The sequence below is a fragment of the Podarcis erhardii genome (assembly GCF_964252035.2).
Source record: "Podarcis erhardii genome assembly, chromosome: 1".
In the NCBI taxonomy this organism is placed as follows: domain Eukaryota; kingdom Metazoa; phylum Chordata; class Lepidosauria; order Squamata; family Lacertidae; genus Podarcis; species Podarcis erhardii.
In genome coordinates, this window is record NC_138497.1 from 68,065,720 (window position 1) to 68,088,839 (window position 23,120).

Below are 23,120 nucleotides of genomic sequence, written 5' to 3' on the forward strand. Positions count from 1 at the left end.
ACAGTTAAATCCAGTCAAAGGCAACTATGGGGTTGCGGCGCTCATCTCGCTTTCCGGCCAAGGGAGCTGGTGTTTGTCTACAGACAGCTTTCCGGGTCATGTGGCCAGCATGACTAAACTGTTTCTGGCGCAATGGAACACCGTGACAGAAACTAGAGTGCATGGAAATGATGTTTACCTTCCCACCTCAGCAGTACCTATTTTTCTTCTTGAACTGGCATGCTTTCGAACTGCTAAGTTGGTAGAAGCTGGGACAGAGCAACGGGAGCTCACCCCATCATGGGGATTTGAACTGCTGATCTTCTGATTGGCAAGTCCAAGAGGCTCAGTGGTTTAGATGACACTAAAAGCTCTGTGTCTTGTTATGAAGTGAACCTTGTCAACTTGGGGAATGACCAGTGCCATTCTTGCGGATCTTGGTGATCGAGCTTGCATATAAGGGTTCAGGTGATCCCTGAGGTGTCCAGGACCTAAGTTGTTCAGGGCTTTGTAAATTAATGCAAGGATCTCAAACCTGGCTTGATAGTTAGAGGAAGCAAGGAGCGAAACGACAGCATTCAAGCTGTCACATTCAAGGAGCGAAACGACAGCATTCAAGCTGTCGCATTCAAGGAGCGACAGCATTCAAGTTCTGCATAGAACTTGTGCAAAGCCTAATTTTGCTTAACCACGATTACTGACCTATTGCTATTTCCAAATGCAGCCTTTGCATAAATCCCATCAGCAAAGTGTGAACTACATCGCAGCAAATTTTGGTTAGTCCATTTAAATTAGAAGTTAAGAAGGGAGCATTCACAAAATTTTGAAGTGGGGGCAGTGCTTAAAACCTATTCCAATTTCTATTAATTATCTCACATTGGATTAAAATCTTTTGCTATGCCAGTTTGCAAAAAGCACTCACTGGCCCATCACATTGTACATGCTTTTAAGAAAAACAAATCTGGGAAAAGAGTACATGCACTTTTTAAATAATAGAAAAGCTTTCAAGAAGGAGGCCCCAGGCACATCAGCTGCTTTTTAAACCTTTGCATGATGAGATGGAAGGCCTGAAGGGACTTTTAAAGGGTTTGAGTGAATGTTCTTACAGCTGCTGCTCACAAGAGGGTTTCTGTCTTATCAGGGTACCTCCTCACAAAGAGTTTCTAATTGTATTCAGTAGAACACACTTAAAAACCTCTTTAGAGCTTCATGTTAATTGTCCAAAGGTGTAAAGGGTAGCCCAAGTACCTGGAGACACTGGGAACAGGGCTTGCCTGCAGTTTTACAATGGTTGACCTCTGTTATTTGTGCGGCAAAGTGGGTACAAAGGATTGTCTTCCAATTAAAGTTGCAAGCATTGTAACACTGGAGGAGAATGCTGCATCCGTTGCTTTATCGACCATTGCTGCTGAACCAGGAGTAAACACTGTATAACATTTTATTCATCAGTGCATTGTGTTCCCTCCCCCCAGTTATTTATAGTACAAAGTTGTATCGATTCTTCAAGTACATTGAAAACAGAGATGTGGCCAAGTCAGTCCTGAAGGAAAGAGGCCTTAAGAAGATTCGATTAGGTATAGAAGGTAAGAGGTCTTGGAATTATTTCCTAAGCTACATCAACAACAGATCACTGTGTGTGCACTTCTGCATTTACACAAATGGAATAAGACAGGGTAGTGCTGGAAGGCAGATAACTAGATTGAGAGAGAGCAACAGAGAGAGAGAGAGAGAGAGAGAGAGAGAGAGAGAGAGGAAAAAAGAGAGAAGCCTTGAACAAGAATGTAGTTGATCATTCTGAATGTATGGACCATTTAATGATTCATGTGTACATGAGTAAATCTTCCTTCGTAAGTACCAGTGCAAAGCCTACCTTGATAAATAAGCATAGCTTGAAATGTTAGTGTTTTACCTCTTGTGGTCTGTTAGCTTGTTATATATTATATGACCCTACACACAAATGACAAAAATATATTGCTTGAAGGCAGAGTGCCAATAATATCTTCAGTGGAGGGTGGAGGAGGTCCTTACATGGAGCAGTGCCTAAAGCTAAAACACCTGCCTGGTGTCTTAAAGTGTTATATTCTTTTAGCTGCCCTGGAAATGAAGTACTTCTGGTTGAAATGTGTGCAAATTTTGTTTGTCTTTTAATATTTCAGGTTACCCCACATACAAGGAAAAGGTTAAGAAGCGGCCTGGAGGACGGCCAGAAGTCATCTATAATTACGTCCAAAGACCTTTCATCAGGATGTCATGGGAGAAGGAAGAAGGGAAAAGTCGGCACGTTGATTTCCAGTGTGTAAAAAGTAAATCTATTACCAACCTGGCAGCAGCTGCAGCAGACATTCCCCAGGACCAGCTGGTGGTGATGCACCCCACTCCCCAAGTGGATGAGTTGGATATTCTTCCTGTCCCCCCTCAACCCAGCAACAGTGATGTGGATCCTGAGGGACAGAACTTGCCACTCTGATCTGAACTCTTGGTTAAACAAAAGCATGCTATTATAAAAATGAAGATGCTGTAATGAGCTCATACTGCACTACAATTCCAGCTTCTCTCCATTGTGTAATGAACATAAAATGTTTTAGGATATTGCAGTATGGACTTACAAAAGACCAAAGCGGGATCTGATTATGGTTTGTGGGAGTACATGTGTAACAACATCCTGAGGTTCAGTTACATACCTGCATATGTTTACCAGTAGGTTTTGTGGTATTGGTTATTTGTATGGTGGACTGTCCTCATCCTAAGGCTCTCTGTCACAGCAGGATTTGGAAGTTACAGTTTATTCAGTATTTTGGTACACGAGTGGGCAAAATGCAGACTTAAAATTGATAGTGGCACTTTATTAATGGTGGACAAAAAGAATTCTCAAAGCCATTTTTATAGTCATGATGCACAATGTTGAGTCTAACAGTGTGCTTCTTTCAGAGACTTTCTATTCAGCTAAATGTAAATAGTTTGTTCTGAATGGAGGTGATGAGCCTACTTTGTTCTCTTATGGACGAGCACAAAATTAATTCTTGCCACTGGGGCTTTTGGATTGTGAGGTTGAGATCCAACAGCCTTCTTTTTCAGATTTATTCAGTGAAGGGTTTTTTCATGTTTGATGTGAGCCGTGTTCAAGAGTCAGGAACATACGATACGGGCTTTATCTTAAAATTCTGCCTTACCTTAAATCTGTTCACAGAAATATTTATTTACTGAGTTTTTTCATAAGTGTCATGGAATAGGAAAATGCAAATTGTTCACTCTTCATTTATTAACTGATTGTAAATGAGTTTTTCATTCAAATAAAAATTTCCATTATTTTAATATTAGCTGTGACAGTAATTTATTACGTATTTTTGTAAAACTAGTAACAGAATTTAGTGCCAAAATCAATGCCCTTTCCTCCTCTCTTTTTAAAAATAAAATGCCCTGACAATCCACATCTGACAAAAGACTGGTCTTTTTTTAGGGGAAAGCATTTAATGGTATGGAAGGGACCTATATCCTAGGTCCCAGTTGCAGTCATAGTATATGAGGACACAAAGACACTGTTGTAAGGCAACTTCCTATATTTCTAAAAGTATAAGATTATATACGCAGCTCTGTAAAATCAAAAAAGACCAGTACAACAAATGGTATGTGGAAGTTATTCATTGTAATGAGGGTAGACTGGATGGGATGTGCATCTTTGTATTGGAAGGTGTTGCAGTAAAGTGCAGGAGGACATTTAGATTATGATCATGAGATGAAAATCCTCAAGAGTCAAGAATAAGTAGAAGCAAACAAGGCAAGTGCAGTGACCTGGTGGTTAGCAGCACCTAACACTGTAGTTCCTCCCCTGTATGAAGGTTTTTGCATGTCGCTTTTAGGCAAAACTTCATCTCATAAGCCTGTATTTCTTCAGTCAAACCTTAACCACCTGCTTTTGTCCCCAGAGTATCTCCTATGCGCCACATCTTTTCCCATGCTTCAGAAGCTAGGCTGAAACTTGGAGGCGTTTGACTGAAGAAATACGTTGTAGGAAGTCCTGGTTGTGTGTGATTTTAAAAATTGCAGACCCACATTGATGCCAGACCCACATTGATGCCAGGCAATTCAAAGGATTCCCATAAGCATACTTGTTCAGGTAAGGTCATCACTTGCTCAGGGGGCCCCTTGCTTCGGAAATACATTTGTTGTTCCTTTCGCCGTTGTCATTATGCACTTCAACCAGAAGTGCTTTTTCAATCCAAGTAAATGTAATTTAGAACAAGGGAAAACATTTTATTTTAAAAATATTTAACTGTCTAATACATTACACTTCAACAATATTTATAGTAAAGGATCTTACAAGAAACAGTTTTGATACATTAGTATAAGAAATATCCATTATCCACATGGGGGACCATTTTTGTAGTGTAAAAACACACCATACAGCTGAAATGACCATTTGCATATAAAAGCTACCAGTGATGCCAGTGCTTAGTTCGCACAGTGATCTTTTCCTTTTTTTAAAAAAATGTCAACACAAAAACAGAATCCAAAATATACAGTTAACGCAAGCTATACACAGCTAACCAAATCAAAGACGTAGGAGGAACACTGTAGCAGGTTGATCTCCACTTGGTGGTCTGAAATTACACATGGGAGAAGGGTGACTGTTCTCTTGATATGGCTTTTTATGAAATTAAAACATCAAAGCAATTCAACAAGCTTCACAGATTGGAGAACACCACCAATAATGCACTTTGATATATCCATATTTCAAAGCTGTTGGGTAGCATTTACAAGGGCCATGGTAAGTCACTAAAATCGACAGGGCCCCCTAGCCCTGCATCAGCTTCCAGAAGGCTCATGATTACAGCCATTGCTGCTTCATCATTGCTGGGGCTGCTGGATCCCTGGTCGTTGTCTATCATGTCAATCCCTATATGTGAGTTTTCCCCTGGAAATAAAGTGAAAAAAGTGAAAGCTATAGTATGATGAACTCTGTCCAAACAGTATACTTAAGACCCTGAGATCATCTCTTGAGACCCTCCTTCATGTGCCCCCTCCTCAAGAGGTCCACAGGGGGGCAACACAGGAACGGGTCGTTTCTGCAGTGGCTTCCCATCTGTGGAATCCTCTCCCCAGGGAAGTTTGCCTGGTGCCTTCATTATACACCTTTAGGCGCCAGGCAAAAACGTTCCCTCTTTAACCAGACCTTTGGTTGATCCATTACATCCTATACCCTTTTAAAATGTGTTTTTTGTTATTGTTGTTGGGGAGGGTTATTGCGTTGCTGTTTTTATTAGGTCTTTTGTGGTTTTATATCTTGATTTTATTCTGTGAACCGCCCTGAGACCCCAGGTATAGGGCGGTGTAGAAATTTAATAAATAAAAACAGCTGAGATAAAACAATGCCAAATTACAAAGAGGCATTACTTTTCCCTTTGTTCTGCATACTTTGTTCTAAGAAATTTAATCAAGTTTTAAAGATGAAATATTCCTAGTTTTCTTACAAAAAAATAATAATCTGATGCAGATAAACATGCAAATGAATCGGTGCTCTAGAAAAGTTGTAGAATATCTTTATAAGAGAAGAAGCAGAGGGTTAAATACTACTTGTTGGGAGGGACTCATCTGGAGAGAGTGTTTCCTGTATCAGTGACATCAGGCTGGTGACCCTGAAGTTTTCCCAGGATTCTATCAAGAGAAGTTTGCTCTCAAGATTTAATTCACCAATATTTTTAAGTTAGAGGGATAGGACCTCTAACCCTAAGGATTTTTACTACATAGTGACTGGGAGTGAGTAGTTCAATTCTCCATTCCTTCTTTTATTTGTCTTAGCTTGTCTTACATGGTTATATACTTACCAAGAATGGAAGAATTGTCAGAATACGGGTAGCCTGGATTGTCTTGGATCTGGCTAGATAGTAAACTAGCAGGAGGAATGTCTGGAGTTCCACCATTCAAAATCTAAAGAGAAACAGATAAAACATAACAGACTTTAGTCTCTAGCATGATCCGAGCGCTCTGATCGTAGCATGTTTTGCACACATGACCCTGTTACAAACTGTTAACATTTACAGAGCTTATGTTCTGACATTACTTATTTATTCAACCATTAAGCTGCCCTTCACCATTAAGCTGCCCTTCAGGTCAGAGTGACTTACAAAATACTAATGAAAGTTAAGCAAGTTAACAATAAACGGGCCAAATTTTTAAAAAACTGAAAAAATTGTACACCTTTTCATAATTTCTCCTGATTTCTACACGTTATGGTATCATGCTATGGTGAATCTTAGGAACTTTGTGGCTTTAACACCTGAATTTGAAGCGGAGGGAACCATTCGTCAACTTTCGGAGGATATTATTAACTTCAAATTTACATTATGACTCAGCAAGAATTTCCCTTTGGGCCTAGCAACAACCCATTCACAATGTAACAAGTCGTCACATGGGGTTTTTCTTCCCACTGAAACCTGCCAGGCTGCGGAAATGAAAGGTGAGTCAACATGTGATGAAAGCTTATTTTAGTGCTTATGTTATTAGCTCTGCTAGTCAAGCTATACTGTCATCGGAATGATTTAAATGTGCTGCAAGTGAACCAATAATAGATCAATACAAAATCTCTGAATAGCCAAATTATTTTTTTAGCACTATAATTAAAAAACATGGCGTTACAGGCAATTAAATTTTTATTTCTGGCAGTAAAATGACCTGGTAAGTCCCTGCCTTGCATTCCAAAGGCCCCAGGTTCAATTCTTGGCATCTCCAAGCAGGACTTGGAGATAGCCACTGCCGGTCAATGTAGGGCAGAGCTTTCCAGACTTGTCATGTTGGGGACACACTTTTTAGATATGCATCATTTTGCGACACAGTAATTCAGTTCCACTAGCAAACTGGAGGTTAAACTAACCCCCTTCTAGCTCCTGGAGGTGTGCGGGGAGCACGACACACCTACACACTGCAGCCGACACACTCATGTGTCACGACACAGTTTGGAAAGCTCTGGTGTAGGGAATACTTAGCTAGGTGGGCCATTGGTCTAACCTGGTAGAAAGACAGCTTCCTAATGTGGTTTGTCACCTGGTTTGCAGTCACATACCTATTTGGGGGTTGCAAACTTAAAAAAAGATTCAGTCCCTGTCTAAATAAGTTTTGTTCTCTTGCACTCTTATGCAGGCACTGGTGCCACCTCCAGGGGGCCCTAGGGGCCTGGGCACACACAGAATTTTTGCTGTGGGAGCCTAATTATAACTATTACTGGCATGTTTTATTACCATTTCATATACAAACAAAGTTCAATTGAAATGTCGCTTAGGAAACTTTCAGCACCTACTCTGCACTTTTGAAATGAGGACAAGGGAGGAGAGGAGGGAACCTAAAACCTAAACAAAACCCAGCCGGGAAGATCATGCCAGTACTAAATGTTCACCAGGAGATGGCAGAAGCACATTTCAAAAAGGAGTCATCGCATCAGTAAGAATGTTTGAAAGGCTTGCTGTGTTAGGTGGATCTGTGTGCAGCATTATCAAAATCTGCTTCACAGGGAGGAAGGGTTGGGGTGTGCAAATCAGGAGGGTTATGGGCAGAAGAAGAGGAAGGAGGAGGAGGAGGAGGAGGAGGTGGTTTGGATTTGATATCTTGCTTTATCACTACCCTAAGGAGTCTCAAAGCGACTCACAATCTCCTTTCCCTTCCTCCCCCACAACAAACACTCTGTGAGGTGAGTGAGGCTGAGAGACTTCAGAGAAGCGTGACTAGCCCAAGGTCACCCAGCAGCTGCATGTGGAGGGGCGGGGAAGTGAACCCGGTTCATCAGATTACAAGTCCACCACTCTTAACCACTACACCACGCTGGAAATATTGCAATGCGGGAGGGTATGGCGAGATGAGCAAAAGAGCCAATTGGCACTTGCTGACTGTGGTCCCTTTTAGGCCACCAAATAACTGTCAGTCCTAGACAGCCATGCCCACTTACTTCCCTTGTGGAGCTGGCGAATGCCAGGTTGGCCGACAATAAAAAAATTATCATCCATGACAATAACCATGGCTCAGGGGACTGAGGTGGCAAATATTACGGAAACCTGGGAAGGTGGGTGAGCAGACTTGACCTGTTTCAGCTGAGCACACCTGGGTATTCAGTGCCGCACGAGCATTGGTTGGAGAACTCAAGGGTGGCGATTACTGTCATTCCTAAATTTATGTCTTTCAACAGGAAGTCAATGTGCCTGGTGTTGGGCCAGGGAAAGAGAATAGGAATGTCATTGGTGCACTGCCTGTCCCACCACCCTACCGTCTTCCTGTCCAATCTGGTTGCAGCAATAATGTTGGAGAACCCCAAAGGGTTTGTTCTGAGGGACCAGCAGTGACACCAAAGGCATGCTATCGGGCAACAGCCATGGGGCTGTCTCAGTACACCATGGGCTCAACACAGGTTGCAGGTTAATGCACTGCATCTGATGTATGCTACTGAGTAGACTGGATGTGACTCTGTGGCTGAAGGTGTCATGGACAGGCCACTTCCTGGTGCTTTGGACTAATGGTGGCAGTACCAACTCCAGTGATTGCTAAATGCTTTGGGTGAGTTTCCAGCTGGCCTATCTGACACTCCTGTGGAAGCCTTGGTCTTGCTACAGGGTGGCAAGAGTTGCATTGGGAGAGAGACAGGGAGAGTATAACCCTGTTGATTTTCCTCAGTATCTTAGCAGCTTTTGATACTGTCAACCATGATATCCTCTTGGAGTGGATCTGTGGTCTGGAGGCTACTGAGATAGAGTGGTTCTGCTGCAACCTGCAGAGTTGTTTCTAGGGTGTGGGACTGGCCAATTTCTGTTTGGCCCCATCAGGAGTTGAGCTGTGGAGTCCCACAAGGTTCCATCTTGTCCCCAGTGCCACTGCCATTGGATGTGGTCATCAGGTGGTTTGGAGCCCAGAGGCATCAATATGCTGATAGCATCCAGATCTATCTCTCTAGACCATGAGATGGAGCTGTGCTAGTGCTGAATTGGTGCATGAAAGCAGCAGCGCATCGGGGTAAGGGCCAAGACGGCAAATCACATTGAAAATTGAAAACTTGCGCATTTGCTGTAGAGAGATAACTTTCTGGCAATTTGAAAAGTAACTTTGTTGGCTGTAAGTGTTCCACAAATATTCAGAATGGACCTTACTCTTCGCCTGAATTGAGCTGCTGAGAATTCAGCTCTACAGAATACTAATCTAGCAACAGGAAGTTCTCACAGGATGTCTGTGCATGCGCAGAACAAATATGTGAGACTGCTGAGAGAAGCCTAGCAATTTTAAAGACCCCATCTCACCTTTTTGCCTCCTGGCGAAGAAGTGTCAGGGGGAGGTGTGCTGGTCATGTTTAATGGACTAGAGCCACAGCTTGAAGGCGAAGAGCCTCTTATCCTGTCAAAACAAAAGCAGTCAGATTAGAAAGGTTATGCTAAACAATGCAATTAATGTTTGACCAACTTATCGTATTCATGGCAACCTGTCCCCTACCCACCTTGGAACACTGTACCCAAGGAGGTCCTATCTCTCTCATTATCAGGTGTGAGAGAGATGATGCTCTGGTTAGGACTTAGCATTTTGAATTTTAACCTGCCAGATGTGTTAACCTGTTCTGGTTTACATTGCCTTGGTGTTCTCAACTGTGTACATTATTGGAAGTAGAAAACATAACGTGATATTTTTCTAGAAAAAAAGGTGCCGGAACTCACCATTAACACCTCCCTCATTCTCTTAGAATGGCAATGGTGCCCTCCTGAGAGGTGCCAGAACTGAGTTCCGGCAAATTCCAGCTGAAAAAAAGCCCTGACTATACCACTTATGGTTCTTTTCTCCCTCTCCCCTATCAGTGATCAACATAATTTTGAGGCAGAGGTTTTGACCATTTTGGCTCATTGCTCTCAACATAACCCAATATATTGTCACACATTTTTCTCTCCACATTTCTACAAAAACAGCTACACCACTTACACAGACTACTGTAAATGCATCAAGAGAGAACACACTTGGTGATAAAAGTGAATGCATATTTGTTCTGGGCTTGTCAGGTTTGCCTCCTGCTCCTGCAGCAACCAATAGTAACACTACAGCAGCTATTGATTTATTGTAACCTGAAAGCAACTAAACAGGGATACTTGCTATTTATGGAAAGGAAGCAGCTGGTCACCTTTTTTTCTTGAGATACAGAGCTTGAGATGGAAGAACAGCACTGGGGCTTTCCTCACCTGTGAATCTCCATAATTTCTTCAGCAATCATTCTGCCAATTTTTCCAGCTCCTGCCCTTGTTCCACCTGGAATACCAGGGACTGTTGGAAGGGACCTTTTAGGACCACCTTTATAAAGGGGGCAGGAGAGAACATAAACACACATGAAAATTTTAACACACATGAAAATTTTAGCAAAAAGCAGAAAATGTCCCTTGTCCAGCACTCTCTCTTCCATTTCCAATGTTAAATACTTTACTTCAGTAGTCATTGGGTTGTATCCAATGTAGCACCAAGTTAGGGTCCTGGCAGTGCAAGGATTTCTGCTTGCACAACAGGACTCCCCACCCCCACCCCAATTCCTTTGTGCATCCTTTAAATCTGTTCTGGGATCCCCCAACTGAGGTCTAGCTCTGAGGGCCTTCTGGCGGTTCCCTCACTGCAAGAAGTGAAGTTACAGGGAACCAGGCAGAGGGCCTTCTCGGTAGTGGTGCCCGCCCTGTGGAACGCCCTCCCATCAGATGTCAAGGAAATAAGCAACTATTTTACTTTTAGATGACATCTGAAGGCAGCCCTGTATCAGGAAGTTTTTTATCTTTGATGTATTATCATGTTTTTAATATTCTGATGGGAGCTGCCCAGAGTGGCTGGGGAAACCTAGCCAGATGGGCAGGGTATGTATGTATGTATATATGTATAAATAAATAAATAAAATTATTATTATTATTAAAGAGGTGAGATCCTGTTGTGTAAATCCTTGCACCGTTGAGAAGAGTTTGTTGGATATAGCCCAATGATTCCAATCATTGCAGTAGAAGCTTGGAGGCCCCCTTCTGACATTACATTAAGTGCCATGTGTGTTTGCTTGAGCATTAAGATAGACCCCAATGTCATACACAAAAAAATAATGCTCACAGATTTTAGAATCGTGATGCAGATCCTAATTAGCTATGCTTTGATGTTATGAGATGCACACACCCCCAAAAAGTTCAAACTAGCTGCTGCCACAACCAAGAGGAGCAACTTCTGTGAAACTGTCTGTGCTTTCCTTCCTTGGGCTACTTGTTCAAATGACTCCCAAAGGAAGGCATATAGAATGACAGACAGGACACCTACATATTTTGACCAACAAAGGATATGTTATTAACAGCTAAAGTGAGCCAAGTTAGAGTTTGTTAGAGTAAGACTAGGAAGATCCAGCTTCAAATCTTCACTCAGTAATGAAGTAAAACTTAACTCCTATGTTACACTAACTTCACGTGTGTTCTTTGGCTCAGGAGCTCATTTGGACTCTGATATTTGGCACTTGAGGCTCATGAAATTTAGTGAGTTTCTTGGCTTCAAAAAGAGCCACTTAGAACATGGGCTTGACTGGCTGACTTAGCTTTGATGGTGGAATACCAAATTGGCTAAAGGGGCTAAAAGGCGGCTATGAATGGCTTTGTTCGGTGCTCTAGTTACCTTCTCCAGCCTGGAGCACACTGTCCATGCTGTGCGGTGAAGCTGAAAGCTGTGGGAAAGTCGCATCTCCCCCATCAAGTACATTGGCACTGCAGGGAGGGAGGTTTCAAAAGAAACAGAAAGACAAATGAGACCCTTGGCTTGAATGCAGCCAGTCACCGTGTTTTCTCTTTTCAGTTCATAGCCACAAAGCGAAAGACACACAGAAGAAATTACAAGCTTTGCATTACAAACTGATCATCAAGAAACAGATCATATGTTGCACAAAAGACAAAAATGTAAATATCACATTTCTGTCTTTCTGTTTGCAATACGTAAAGTAGAACTGGGATTTCCAGATCTCAGCAGCAGCAGGGGTGAGATCCACTACACATTACAGCAGAATCAAGGAAAGCGGAAAGGCCGTTTACATGCTTGGAGCATTAGGGAACATAGGAAGCTGCATTATGTGGAATCAAACCATCTAGTTTGGTCATGTCTACACAGACTGGCAGCATCTCTCCAGAGTTTCAGGTAGAAGTCTCTCCCACCCCTAGTTGGAGATGCCAAGGATCAAACCAAGGCCCTTCTGAATGCAAGGCAGATGCTTCGCCACCAAGCTTTGCCCCTTCCCATTCATGCTTCTGTTTTTCCTACTGTTTTTCCTAAATTATAGGCAGAGCCTACATTTCAATGGAGCATAGCAATAGAAGTAGTTGTCTTCCATGACACAAGGCAATCAACAAGGTAAAGACCCTTATTTTGCGGAAGGTTAAATATTTTCTTGTCCTTCCGGCAACTTTGGGATAGGAAAACAATTAGTCTAAATTGGAGCATTATGCTATATTTGAACATCAGGACTATTTGGCTGTTTCCAGTTCTGTCATTATTTGATTAAATATATCTTGACATTGAAAAGCAGATCAAGTGGCTCAATGAAGTGGTATGGACCTATGTAAAATACTGTCTTGTCGACATGTTGAAGCCCCAAACCAGGCAGCATGTAGGGTCCAGTTTTGCAGGCCACTTCATACCGCTGGACCTAACGAAACTGTGAAGTCCATGGGAATGTCTGTGTATGCTTCGTTACCAAGCAGATAACAATGTGCTGATTTTCTACGTCTGCTTATAACTCCTTTGAGACATAGAAAGGAGTATTACGGTAAGTGCCCAGCTTATCAGCTGAAGAAAAATACTTACGATACTACTGTGTTAGTTGAGACAATATATTCTACTTCTTTGGTCCACGGGTTCATGAAACTGAACCAACAACTCCTCAGTGTAATAAAAGATCCATCTTTGACTTTAAACTTGTAACAATTAGTATTAATTTTCTCTCTCGACTGTAAAACTGAAAGAAGGGGGAAATGGGACAAAAGTTAATATAAATGCACACTCCCTAGATAGTCTTGTGTGTTCATCACTTCCCATTGTGTGTTCCTTCCCACTGTGGCAAATTTCCTACATATGCACTATTATAATTACAACATCAACTTAAAATTTTCCCATTAATTAATTTATCCAGGTTGTGTTTCCTAACTACTCTTTCTTAATAAAAAACAGAAATAAAGCCAGAAATAAAAAAAGTTTGGAATTAACTACCACCCCCTTGCATTTTTATTTTTTGTTTTGCTTATTTTACCTTGTCGATGACATTCTGCAAGATGCCCTATATCATCTTGATGAAAATATTCATAACACGAAGTACCTAGAAGTTCCTGTGGTAAATATGCCAGAATTGCAGTTGCCCTAAAATATAAAAAGTTGTTTAGTTTAAAAAAATAATACTTAGGCAAAAACTACTATATAAAAAAGGAGTGCCAACAGACCAGAAACAGATTGGCATGGCCTGCTCCTTTGCCTACAAGGATAAACTTTTACTGTCAGAGAGAAAGACTGCGAAAAACATGGGCCCTCACACTGAAGCTCTTTCCTCTCCCTTTTGTTGTCACAACCAATGCTAATTATTCAGTATATAACAGCTCAACGTGGGAACACGGTTTCAGAAAATGTGGCAGAGGGGTGGAGCAAAAGCATGTACTTAATGGATTTATTTAAAGGCATTTATAAACTACTTAATATTTCAAAAATCTCCAAGCAGTGTCCCAAAAGAGATATGTCAACCACAAATGGACAGAGGTATGCAAGCACAATGCCACTGATTTCAATGGGCTTCAAATGCCAGTAACTGGATGTTGGATTTTGTGGTTACTGCCAAACTCAGTCTATTAACAAATCAAGAAATTAAGTTCATGTATGTGCATGATTTTGGTGCAGTGTTAAAAAAGGGGTGATAGCAAATGTGCATTGAGTGTGAGACCAAATGTACAAAGAAATGTAAAATAAGAAGTGACAAAAATGTATATTATTTGAGAGATTATTCATGAAACCTTTTCTTTTCCACCTCTGCTCTGTAATCTGCATGTTATGATTTAGCTGCTAGTAATAGGATCTTCCTTCCTGTTGCCAGGACAGTAGGTTGGCATGGAAATCTCTTGCATGCAAATATATTTCTTCTGATATTCTATCAGTAGTTTTTAAGGTACCATCTGTTTTAGCATCTGTATTCCAGATAACTCTGAGGAGGCTTTGCCAAGTATTTTCAATTTAGCTATTGGCATAAAAGAGAAACTCACTTATGAAAGTACTCAAGGAAATAAATAAACATGATGAGGTTAAAGATCCAAATAAGTTTCTGTCTTCCACTAAATCCAGATTAGCTCTTCCAGCTGCCAACTGGCTGAATAGATTATAGTCCAGAAAGCTAAATGTTTATTTTCATACTACAATAAGGGATATAACTTCCCATGGTAACTTATTAACATTGGAGAACATTTTCCAGTTATTAGCTCTTACCATTTAATATTTAACTGGCAAGGGTTAAAATGGAAACACTACCAAATGAACAAATGTATAGCAATTCTCCAATGTATTCATATATTTAGAAATCCAAAGTGATATAATCCCTCCTTGCACAAAACTGAAAACATGTGAGAGCAGTAGCTCCAACATAGAAATGGAGTTCGCTGCCCACAATGATGTTGCTCACTTCAGTAGAAGGCTACAAAGGTGGCATTTTGCTGTAACATTACAGAAAGCTTTCAACCAAAGCTGAAATTGTAGTCAAGATTTTATTTTTGTGGCATGCCATGTTCTCTTTGGCATGCCAGAAAATGAAGGGGGAAAGGGGTGCACAGCAAATATGCCACACAGCCATGCTAATTATTTAGTTATGACTGTGAAAAGTTCCTTCACCCTCAAAACAACCTTCACTTGCACCAAATGAAGAGTGAAAGGCAGGTTGTGCATCTTTGCATAAAAGAATCACATTTGTTCTTTTATATCCCTTTCTTAACCTCCCTTCTAAATACTAAGCAGGGACGTAGTTTGGTTTAATAAATCAAGTGCAAATGAATGATAATGCAACAAACATGGAAGTTTCATGTATTTTCTCTTTATCAGCAACCCCTTCTATTCCTCACCTTTTATAAAGTTAAAGTAAATTCAAAGGATTTAATTTGGGGAAGCCATGGGTGTATTTTTACAACCCAGTGGGGGTAACTATGATCTTGTAAGACTGAGAGCTCTTGCACCTACTCTGGCCAGTCTCATCATTTAATTTATCAGTTTCTTCCCACAAGGAGTCTCAGAACGACTTATAAAAATAACATTCCATAATACAAATAATCTTAAAATCAAAAAGCAACACTAAAAATAATCAAATTATAAACACAACACGAGCTCTCCCCCACAATGTAAGCATCCCTGCCAAAGACTAACCCTTTTAATTGTAATTTTTTTAAAACTGTTTTTAATGTTGCATTTTAAATGGTTGCTACCTGCTCTGGGGCCTTAGGACAAAAGGCAGGTAATAAACAACAACAACAAATGCAACGAGGGATAAATACACAATTGACTGGGAGAAATGACTTTCCAAGCACCAAAAAGATGCCAATGCCTGGGGCTGGTGAACCTTCCGGAGGAGAGCATTCCACAAATAGATGGTCACCCCTGAAAAGGCCCTTTGGACTGTTGCTGAGAAGGGCCTCCAGTGTTTACCTCAAGCCCTAGATATAGGTAAAGGAGGTTCGTAGTTTATTAATGTCTGGGCCATTGAAGACTTCGTGGGTTAAATTCAGCATTTTGAATTTGGTCCAGAAACAAATCAGCCAGATTGTGCTTTGTTTCCTGTGCTATGCTAGGAGAAAAGGAGATAATATGAGCACCATGGGGGGTTGTGGATTGCATCCCATTTTTCTAACCAAAAAGTTTAATTATTATTCAGCAAACTAGGTGTCAATATTCTTGAGCACCAAATGATTACATTTATGCCACAGGCATTCTGCCTTTCAGGGTGAGAAGTAATTTAGAGTCACAAACTGTGGATACATAATTGCTCCAAAAGTACTTTGCAATTATTTATTTCCATAACTAATATTATTGCTGTTCTGAATAAAAACATTAGTAGGTAAAAGAATAAACTTAAGTCAACAGACCATTGTCCTGATAGCATGAATTAAAGATGTTGTTCTTACCTCTGGTCTACAAATACAAATTTCCCATCAATTGCATGCCGAGAAACATATTCTGTCGGTTTAACCCTGATCTCTCCATTTACTGGTTGAGGAACTACATGAGGATGTAACCGTCCAATTGCAACGAGACAGCTTAAATTACAGCCTTCATTATCAGGCTCATTGTCTTCATCTAGTCCCATTTTTGTTGGTGGCCAGCTTTTTAAATATCCTGTGCTATGGATAGTGCAAAAGCTTTTCCGGTCTGCTACAAAAGAAAATAAGGTTTATGTCATCAGTACTGCATTGGTGGGAAAATGGCAGCTTGGGGTTCAGGCACATGAAACATCTGGCATCTTAAGCATTCAACTTCTGAAGAGCTGTACAATGTGCAACAGGCTGTATGTATGCAGACTTCCATGCATATGCTTGGTCCAGGGCCAGGAGTTCTTGATTTCTTCAAGGCTCCCATAAAGTATGGGAGCCCTGAAGAAACCAAGAACTCCTGGGTTGGGTAGGAAGAGGATCAAGAAGGTGCTACAGCAGTGCTGAACAAAGACATCTGCCAAAGTGGTATCATGCAATTCTTGGATCATCATCTCGGTCAGCAGCTGGTAGTTTTAGCTGACCATAAACCAGAGATCCATCAACAGTCTGCAGGAAAAGCTCCTCATGGAGGGCTCCAAAAGGGTCATGCCAAAAGAAGCCAATGCTGTTTTGTGGCCCATCACAGGTAGCAATATCAGGTTCCCATTAGCAGAGTCCAGCTCTTGCACACCTACCTAGTTGTTATCATGGACCTTCAGAAGAGGACATGTGCTGCCTTGTTAATAAGAAAATCAGACTACACACCCCATTCTGACAGTATGTGTAATGCACACTGCTTCAGTAGAATTTATAGATATATTGAGAAAATGGTCATTTAAAAAAACTAAGCTTTTTAAAAAAATAAGTTTCATGTGAATGAACTCCTCACTGGTTTGCAGTCTATCTAGATTTTCTTGAAATATCAACTCATTTAATTATTAAATTATGCAATCCCCTCCGTATCCGGAGTTACCAACATTTCAAGTGTTTAGAACATAGCATAACTCTGATTATGCACTTCCAAAGTGCAGTTTTATTTTAAGGATATTGATTTTCTAGGCTGAGTTCATTATGGTGTACTTGGCCGGTTCAATCTTTTTCCTTAAAAATATCCACGCTTAAGATTGTCAAATAATTTTATTTCCAAGCAAAGGCAACATAATCTGAGCAATACAGGAAAAGGAAGAGAAGGACTACTGCTGGATAAGTCAACTTTGCTACTTTGTAAGTCAGAAGTGGACAAGCTTGCCATAGAATCCTCAATACATCCAATTTAGACAGTTTACGTTGAATTTCCTGGGCATGTTTGTGATACTGGTTTTCTATCTGTAGTAGGTGAAGTACAACCTTTCTGTCTTTGTAAAATGGTTAGGATATTCATGTCAATGGGCTGGACAGGGGCGGAGGAAGGGGGGTGCGGTGGGTGAGGGCCGCCCCAGGAGTCACCACTGAGGGGGGTGACAAAGTGCCGGGCGGCACTCATGGTGGGGCCTGCAGTGCGCCTGAGCCATGCGTCTCTCCTGGGAGAGACGTGGTGGCTTGGGCACATGCAGGCTCTGAGCTGCCCAAACGGTCTGCCTGCTGCCTCCCCCCAGCTGTAGGGCGGCTGAGTGGGAGGAGGCAGGCAGACTCCAGGGGCCTCGAGGTGCACCCCGCCCCTATGGGCTGTTCGCCCCACCCTCATGCTGCCCCTTTGTGCGGCTCCTGCCACCCCTCGGCATGCCGCCCCCAGGCTCCCGAGCAACTTCCTGTGCCATTGGGGCTGGAGCCAGGGACTCCTTCTGAATTCTCAGAAGGAACTGCAATCTAGCTGAAATTCTCAGGGGAGGGAAGACATATTTCCCTGATTTCCCTTTTCTCTGAAGCTCCCTGTATCTCTTCCCATCCGCCTTTGGAGGGCAACCAACACCCTAGAGCAGAGTTTCAGGGGACACAGGGGGAAGGACGAATCAGAGAAAATTACACGTTTTGTCATCTTTGGCTCTGAATGCAGTTTGCTATCAACAATTTAAATGTTATGTCTACAAACTATATTCTGACCTCACTAGCAACTTGACTTGCGTCACCAAACATATACTATTTGAGGGCAAAAAGTCTTAGAAACTCTTAAGAGAATTGACTGTTTTTAGCAATAGCATTATTACAATGTTATTATTTCAACCATTCGTGGACTCAAAAGTCATGGAAGGACTGTAAGCTAAATCTCATTTTCCAAATGATGCTTTATGTAGCCAGTGCAAATCTGATCCCATATGCAAAACCTATGAATTGCTTCATAAGGTCAGAAACTGTAAGCCAGTGGGAGTCAGGTTTCTTCTTTATTTTTTCACATAGTTACAACTTTGCAAGGTCTTATTTGATCTCGGATAAACATCTTAATTGGTAGAAATGAACCAAAATTATTTTTCTAGATTAATCAAGGCATACTACTGGTACCTTTCTTTTTAGAACAGGTGGAAGGAAAGTCTTTATCTTCTACTTTCACAGATGGTCTGTTACATTTCATCCTACAAAAGAACGAACGTCTTGCTCCAGAGCATAGTCGTGATGGTCCAGGCGTTATATCTGTTTTAACTGGAAGTCCAGCTGCAGTGGAGTGAAAGAACACAAATCCAAAATGGTGAATCTGGCTTGGCTTTAAATTTCTATTTTCAAATATACAGATAATAATAAAATAATAATAATAATAATAATAATAATAATAATAATAATAATAATAATTTATTATTTGTACCCCGCCCATCTGGCTGGGTTTCCCCAGCCACTCTGGGTGGCTTCCATAAAAACCAAAAATACACTAAAATATCACAGATTAAAAACTTCCCTGAACAGGGCTGCCTTAAGATGTCTTCTGAATGTCAGGTAGTTATTTATCGCTTTGACATCTGATGGGAGGGCGTTCCACAGGGCAGGCGCCACTACCGAGAAGGCCCTCTGCCTGGTTCCCTGTAGCTTTGCTTCTCGCAATGAGGGAACCGCCAGAAGGCCCTCGGCGCTGGACCTCAGCGTCCGGGCAGAACGATGGGGGTGGAGACGCTCCTTCAGGTATACTGGGCCGAGGCCGTTTAGGGCTTTAAAGGTCAACACCAGCACTTTGAATTGTGCTCGGAAACGTACTGGGAGCCAATGTAGGTCTTTCAAGACCGGTGTTATGTGGTCTCGGCGGCTGCCCCCAGTCACCAGTCTAGCTGCTGCATTCTGGATTAGTTGTAGTTTCCGAGTCACCTTCAAAGGTAGCCCCATGTAGAGCGCATTGCAGTAGTCCAAGCAGGAGATAACTAGAGCATGCACCACTCTGGCGAGACAGTCCGCGGGCAGGTAGGGTCTCAGCCTGCATACCAGATGGAGTTGGTAGACAGCTGCCCTGGATACAGAATTGACCTGCGCCTCCATGGACAGCTGTGAGTCCAAAATGACTCCCAGGCTGCGCACCTGGTCCTTCAGGGGCACAGTTACCCTATTCAGGACCAGGGAGTCCTCCACACCAGCCCGCCCCCTGTCCCCCAAAAACAGTACTTCTGTCTTGTCAGGATTCAACCTCAATCCATTAGCCGCCATCCATCCTCCAACCGCCTCCAGGCACTCACACAGGACCTTCACCGCCTTCACTGGTTCTGATTTGAAAGAGAGGTAGAGCTGGGTATCATCTGCATATTGATGGACACCCAGTCCAAACCCCCTGATGATCTCTCCCAGCGGCTTCATATAGATGTTAAAAAGCATGGGGGAGAGGACGGAACCCTGAGGCACCCCACAAGTGAGGGCCCAGGGGTCTGAACACTCATCCCCCCCCACCACTTTCTGAACACGGCCCAGGAGGAAGGAGCGAAACCACTGTATAACAGTGCCCGCAGCTCCCAGCCCCTCTAGACAGTCCAGAAGGATGTTATGGTCGATTGTATCAAAGGCCGCTGAGAGATCCAGCAGAACTAGGAAACAACTCTCACCTTTGTCCCTAGCTCGCCAGAGATCATCAACCAGCGCGACCAAGGCAGTTTCAGTCCCATGATGAGGCCTGAATCCCGACTGGAAGGGATCCAAATGGTCTGCATCCTCCAGGCGTGCCAGGAGTTGTTCAGCAACCACGCGCTCAATCACCTTGCCCAAGAATGGAAGATTTGAGACTGGGCGATAGTTGGCCATACTGGCCGGGTCTAAAGATGGTTTTTTAAGAAGCGGTTTAATGACCGCCTCTTTCAGCGGATCTGGGAATGTTCCCTCACAGAGGGACTCCGCAGAGCCCATCGCCCAGCCCTTCCCGGCTTGCTTTTATTAGCCAGGATGGGCAAGGATCCAGGAGACAGGTGGTTGGTTTCACGCGTCCAAGCAGCCTGTCCACATCCTCGGGGGTAACGGATTGAAAGTGATTCCATGCAACTTGACCAGACAGAGCTCTAGCACTCTCCCCCCCCCCAGCCCTGCTCCCACGGTGGTGTCTAGCTCCTTCCGAATATGAGTGATTTTATCTGCAAAAAACTTTGCAAAATCGTTGCAGGAGATCTTGGGGTCTTTACAAGGCCCCGGTGGTAAAGGTGGAACCACCTGAAAAAGTCTCCTGCTACTATTTTCTGCAGATGCAATAGAGGCGGTGAAGAAAGTCTTCTTCGCCGTCGCTATCGCCACTTGGTAGGCTCGACGATGAACTCTAACCTGTGTCCGGTCAGATTCGGAGTAACTAGATAGTTTGTATCCATGAACATAACTCAACAGAATGAATGGAGACAAAAGCAAAGTTCTGCATTCAGGGAAAGCAATTACGGGATTGGAAATACTTGGCTTAGCAACAATACATGTGAAAAGGATAATGGAATTTCAGTCGATTACAAACCAAACATGAGTCAGGAGTGTGAAACTGCTGTAAAAAGGGTCAGTGTGATTTCATGCTTCCTGAGTTGAACCACAGTTTCCAAGTAACAAAAGGTAATAGTTCCACTTTATTTTGCGCTAGCTTAAAATCATCAGGACCTGTGAACTAGCCTGTGGAGCTCAATGAACATTCCAGTCACTCACTTTTCGCATCTATGAGCCTTTCCCGTGGTGCAGTATCAGAAGAAGAAAGTTGCTCCTTAACTTTGGCAATATCTTTAGGATGAAGGTAGTCAAATAAACTCTGACCAATCAGATCATTCTGCCAATAAATAATGTTAACAACAAATTAAATTATTACAGGCATGCAAGAAACACTGTTAATGGCATTTTTGTAACATTTCAATTAACTGATATTTTAAATGAATGAAAACAATACTGTTTTTGTAAACTGAAATATTTCACTTCAACCCATAAAATAAAACAGAGAACAATATTGATAGCTTAAGCACAGAGTCATCTACATCCACCACTGAGTTGAAGAAAATATGTTACAAGACTCTGTTCTTTTCTACATCGTAAGAAAGACAAAATATACCTGACTGTAGTTGAGGATCTTGAAGACTGATTCTGACACAAACAGTATTTTGCCTCTGTCACAGCCCACAACGAAGAGAAAACCATCTGCAGCCTAATTGGGAAACACAGGATGGCCACTTTGTTATAGTGTGTTATTTACACATTGTTAAAATTATTCACAACATGCAGTTGAATTCCGGTGACCAAACACTTTGCATTTAAATGTAACTAGATTAGCACACGGCAAAAAAATTCAGTGGGGACTTGAGTATGGCGACACTATTTTTTAAATAATAATGCCAGAAAATGGAAAGGCAAAATGGCTGAATGTCATTGGTAAATGTCTATTTGTAAAGGGTAACATTCAGTCACACCTAAGCAATTATTTAAAAACCACCTTACTGCACTTGATCTTTTCTTTTTAAAAAACCTTTCTTTAGGGAAATTTCCAAAAACTGCAGGAGGTGACGTGGGGGGTGGGGTGGAGAGTAAGGGATCATCTAATCTTCCTATTCGCACTCTAACAAAACCTTTGTCAGGATCTTAAGAGTCTGCCAGGAGCTGTTCATGTGTGTGGGTGGAAAAGGCCATAGAAGCAGGGAAGGCAAAAATGACTCACTTTCATTGGGCTGTTGCCAGCAATCTTTCCAAAGGGGCTTCTAGGAAACCAGGAGAAAAGGAATTGCTGGAAATAGGCTAGATTAATGCAAGGGAGACTCCAGAACATTATTCTCGTGGAGTATCTTACCAGACACTTGGAAAGGGGTCATATGCATGCAAAACAAAGAATGAAAATACTGCTTGAAGATCTTGCTAGATCTTTTCACCACATTAGAGAGGGGAGGAGGGAAGAAGTTGTCTTACACCACAAGATGGCACCCCTTTCTCGCTTGGTTTATACCTTTTATCTGACCATGATGAATCTCACCCAGGGTGGGAGAGAGTTGGGTTCCTTTTACTGATGCCTTTCTCTAAAGTTTCATAAGAGATGTTCTCTTCCGACCTTAAAAATAGGGTTATAAATCCTACTTAATTTCACTGGAGTGCTTGTCCATATGGAAGCATACAGAGTCAAGCCTGAATATTTGTATCAGTTGCACACCAAAGCTGCTTCGGCAGGGCAGAGACTCGGCATTCGTTTACCAGAGGGTAAAACCTGCAGGGCAGTCAGATCAAATTTGCAGAACGCAAATGAGATTTTGAAGATTTGTGGCAACCAATGAAAAGGAGCATTTTTATGTTGTATTGGATACCATGTATTGGATACCATGTTTCTACCGACAGGTAAGCAGATGGGCTTTATTACTATAATTCACTGAAACAGCATGGACACCCCAAATTTAATAAACATCAAGTCAGTTTCCACTAAGTTTTAAATATCACACGTTGCCATAAAAAACACCTTGAGCCTGACAAGAAATTATAGTCAGTGTCATCCTTCACATGCACTTCAAGCAAAATCAGAGGTTCCCTATTCAATACAGAATACATTGTTGCCTGAAGAAAACACTGGAGTGGGGTGAATAGACAGCGAAATCAAAGGCC

The 23,120-nt window shown here is 42.0% G+C and overlaps 2 protein-coding genes across 8 annotated transcripts in view; one reads left to right on the top strand and one right to left on the bottom strand.

The window, feature by feature from the left end:
• Positions 1–3,291, top strand: part of BTBD10 (BTB domain containing 10) — a 29,492-nt gene extending 26,201 nt beyond the window's left edge. For all 7 annotated transcript variants that reach the window (XM_081878875.1, XM_081878870.1, XM_081878874.1 and 4 more), the window contains 2 exons: positions 1,452–1,562; positions 2,136–3,291. In XM_081878875.1, coding sequence (XP_081735001.1) covers positions 1,452–1,562; positions 2,136–2,446 — 422 coding nt within the window. In that variant the 3' untranslated portion in view covers positions 2,447–3,291. The remainder of the gene's footprint in view (positions 1–1,451; positions 1,563–2,135) is intronic.
• A 918-nt stretch (positions 3,292–4,209) lies between these two features.
• Positions 4,210–23,120, bottom strand: part of BMAL1 (basic helix-loop-helix ARNT like 1) — a 45,813-nt gene continuing 26,902 nt past the window's right edge. Inside the window, exons 9-19 of the mRNA XM_081878849.1 lie at positions 21,595–21,687; positions 21,201–21,318; positions 18,627–18,776; positions 16,125–16,371; positions 13,232–13,338; positions 12,790–12,940; positions 11,611–11,699; positions 10,170–10,278; positions 9,249–9,342; positions 5,802–5,904; positions 4,210–4,891 (exon numbers count right to left, since the gene is read on the bottom strand). Coding sequence (XP_081734975.1) covers positions 4,731–4,891; positions 5,802–5,904; positions 9,249–9,342; positions 10,170–10,278; positions 11,611–11,699; positions 12,790–12,940; positions 13,232–13,338; positions 16,125–16,371; positions 18,627–18,776; positions 21,201–21,318; positions 21,595–21,687 — 1,422 coding nt within the window. The 3' untranslated portion in view covers positions 4,210–4,730. The remainder of the gene's footprint in view (positions 4,892–5,801; positions 5,905–9,248; positions 9,343–10,169; positions 10,279–11,610; positions 11,700–12,789; positions 12,941–13,231; positions 13,339–16,124; positions 16,372–18,626; positions 18,777–21,200; positions 21,319–21,594; positions 21,688–23,120) is intronic.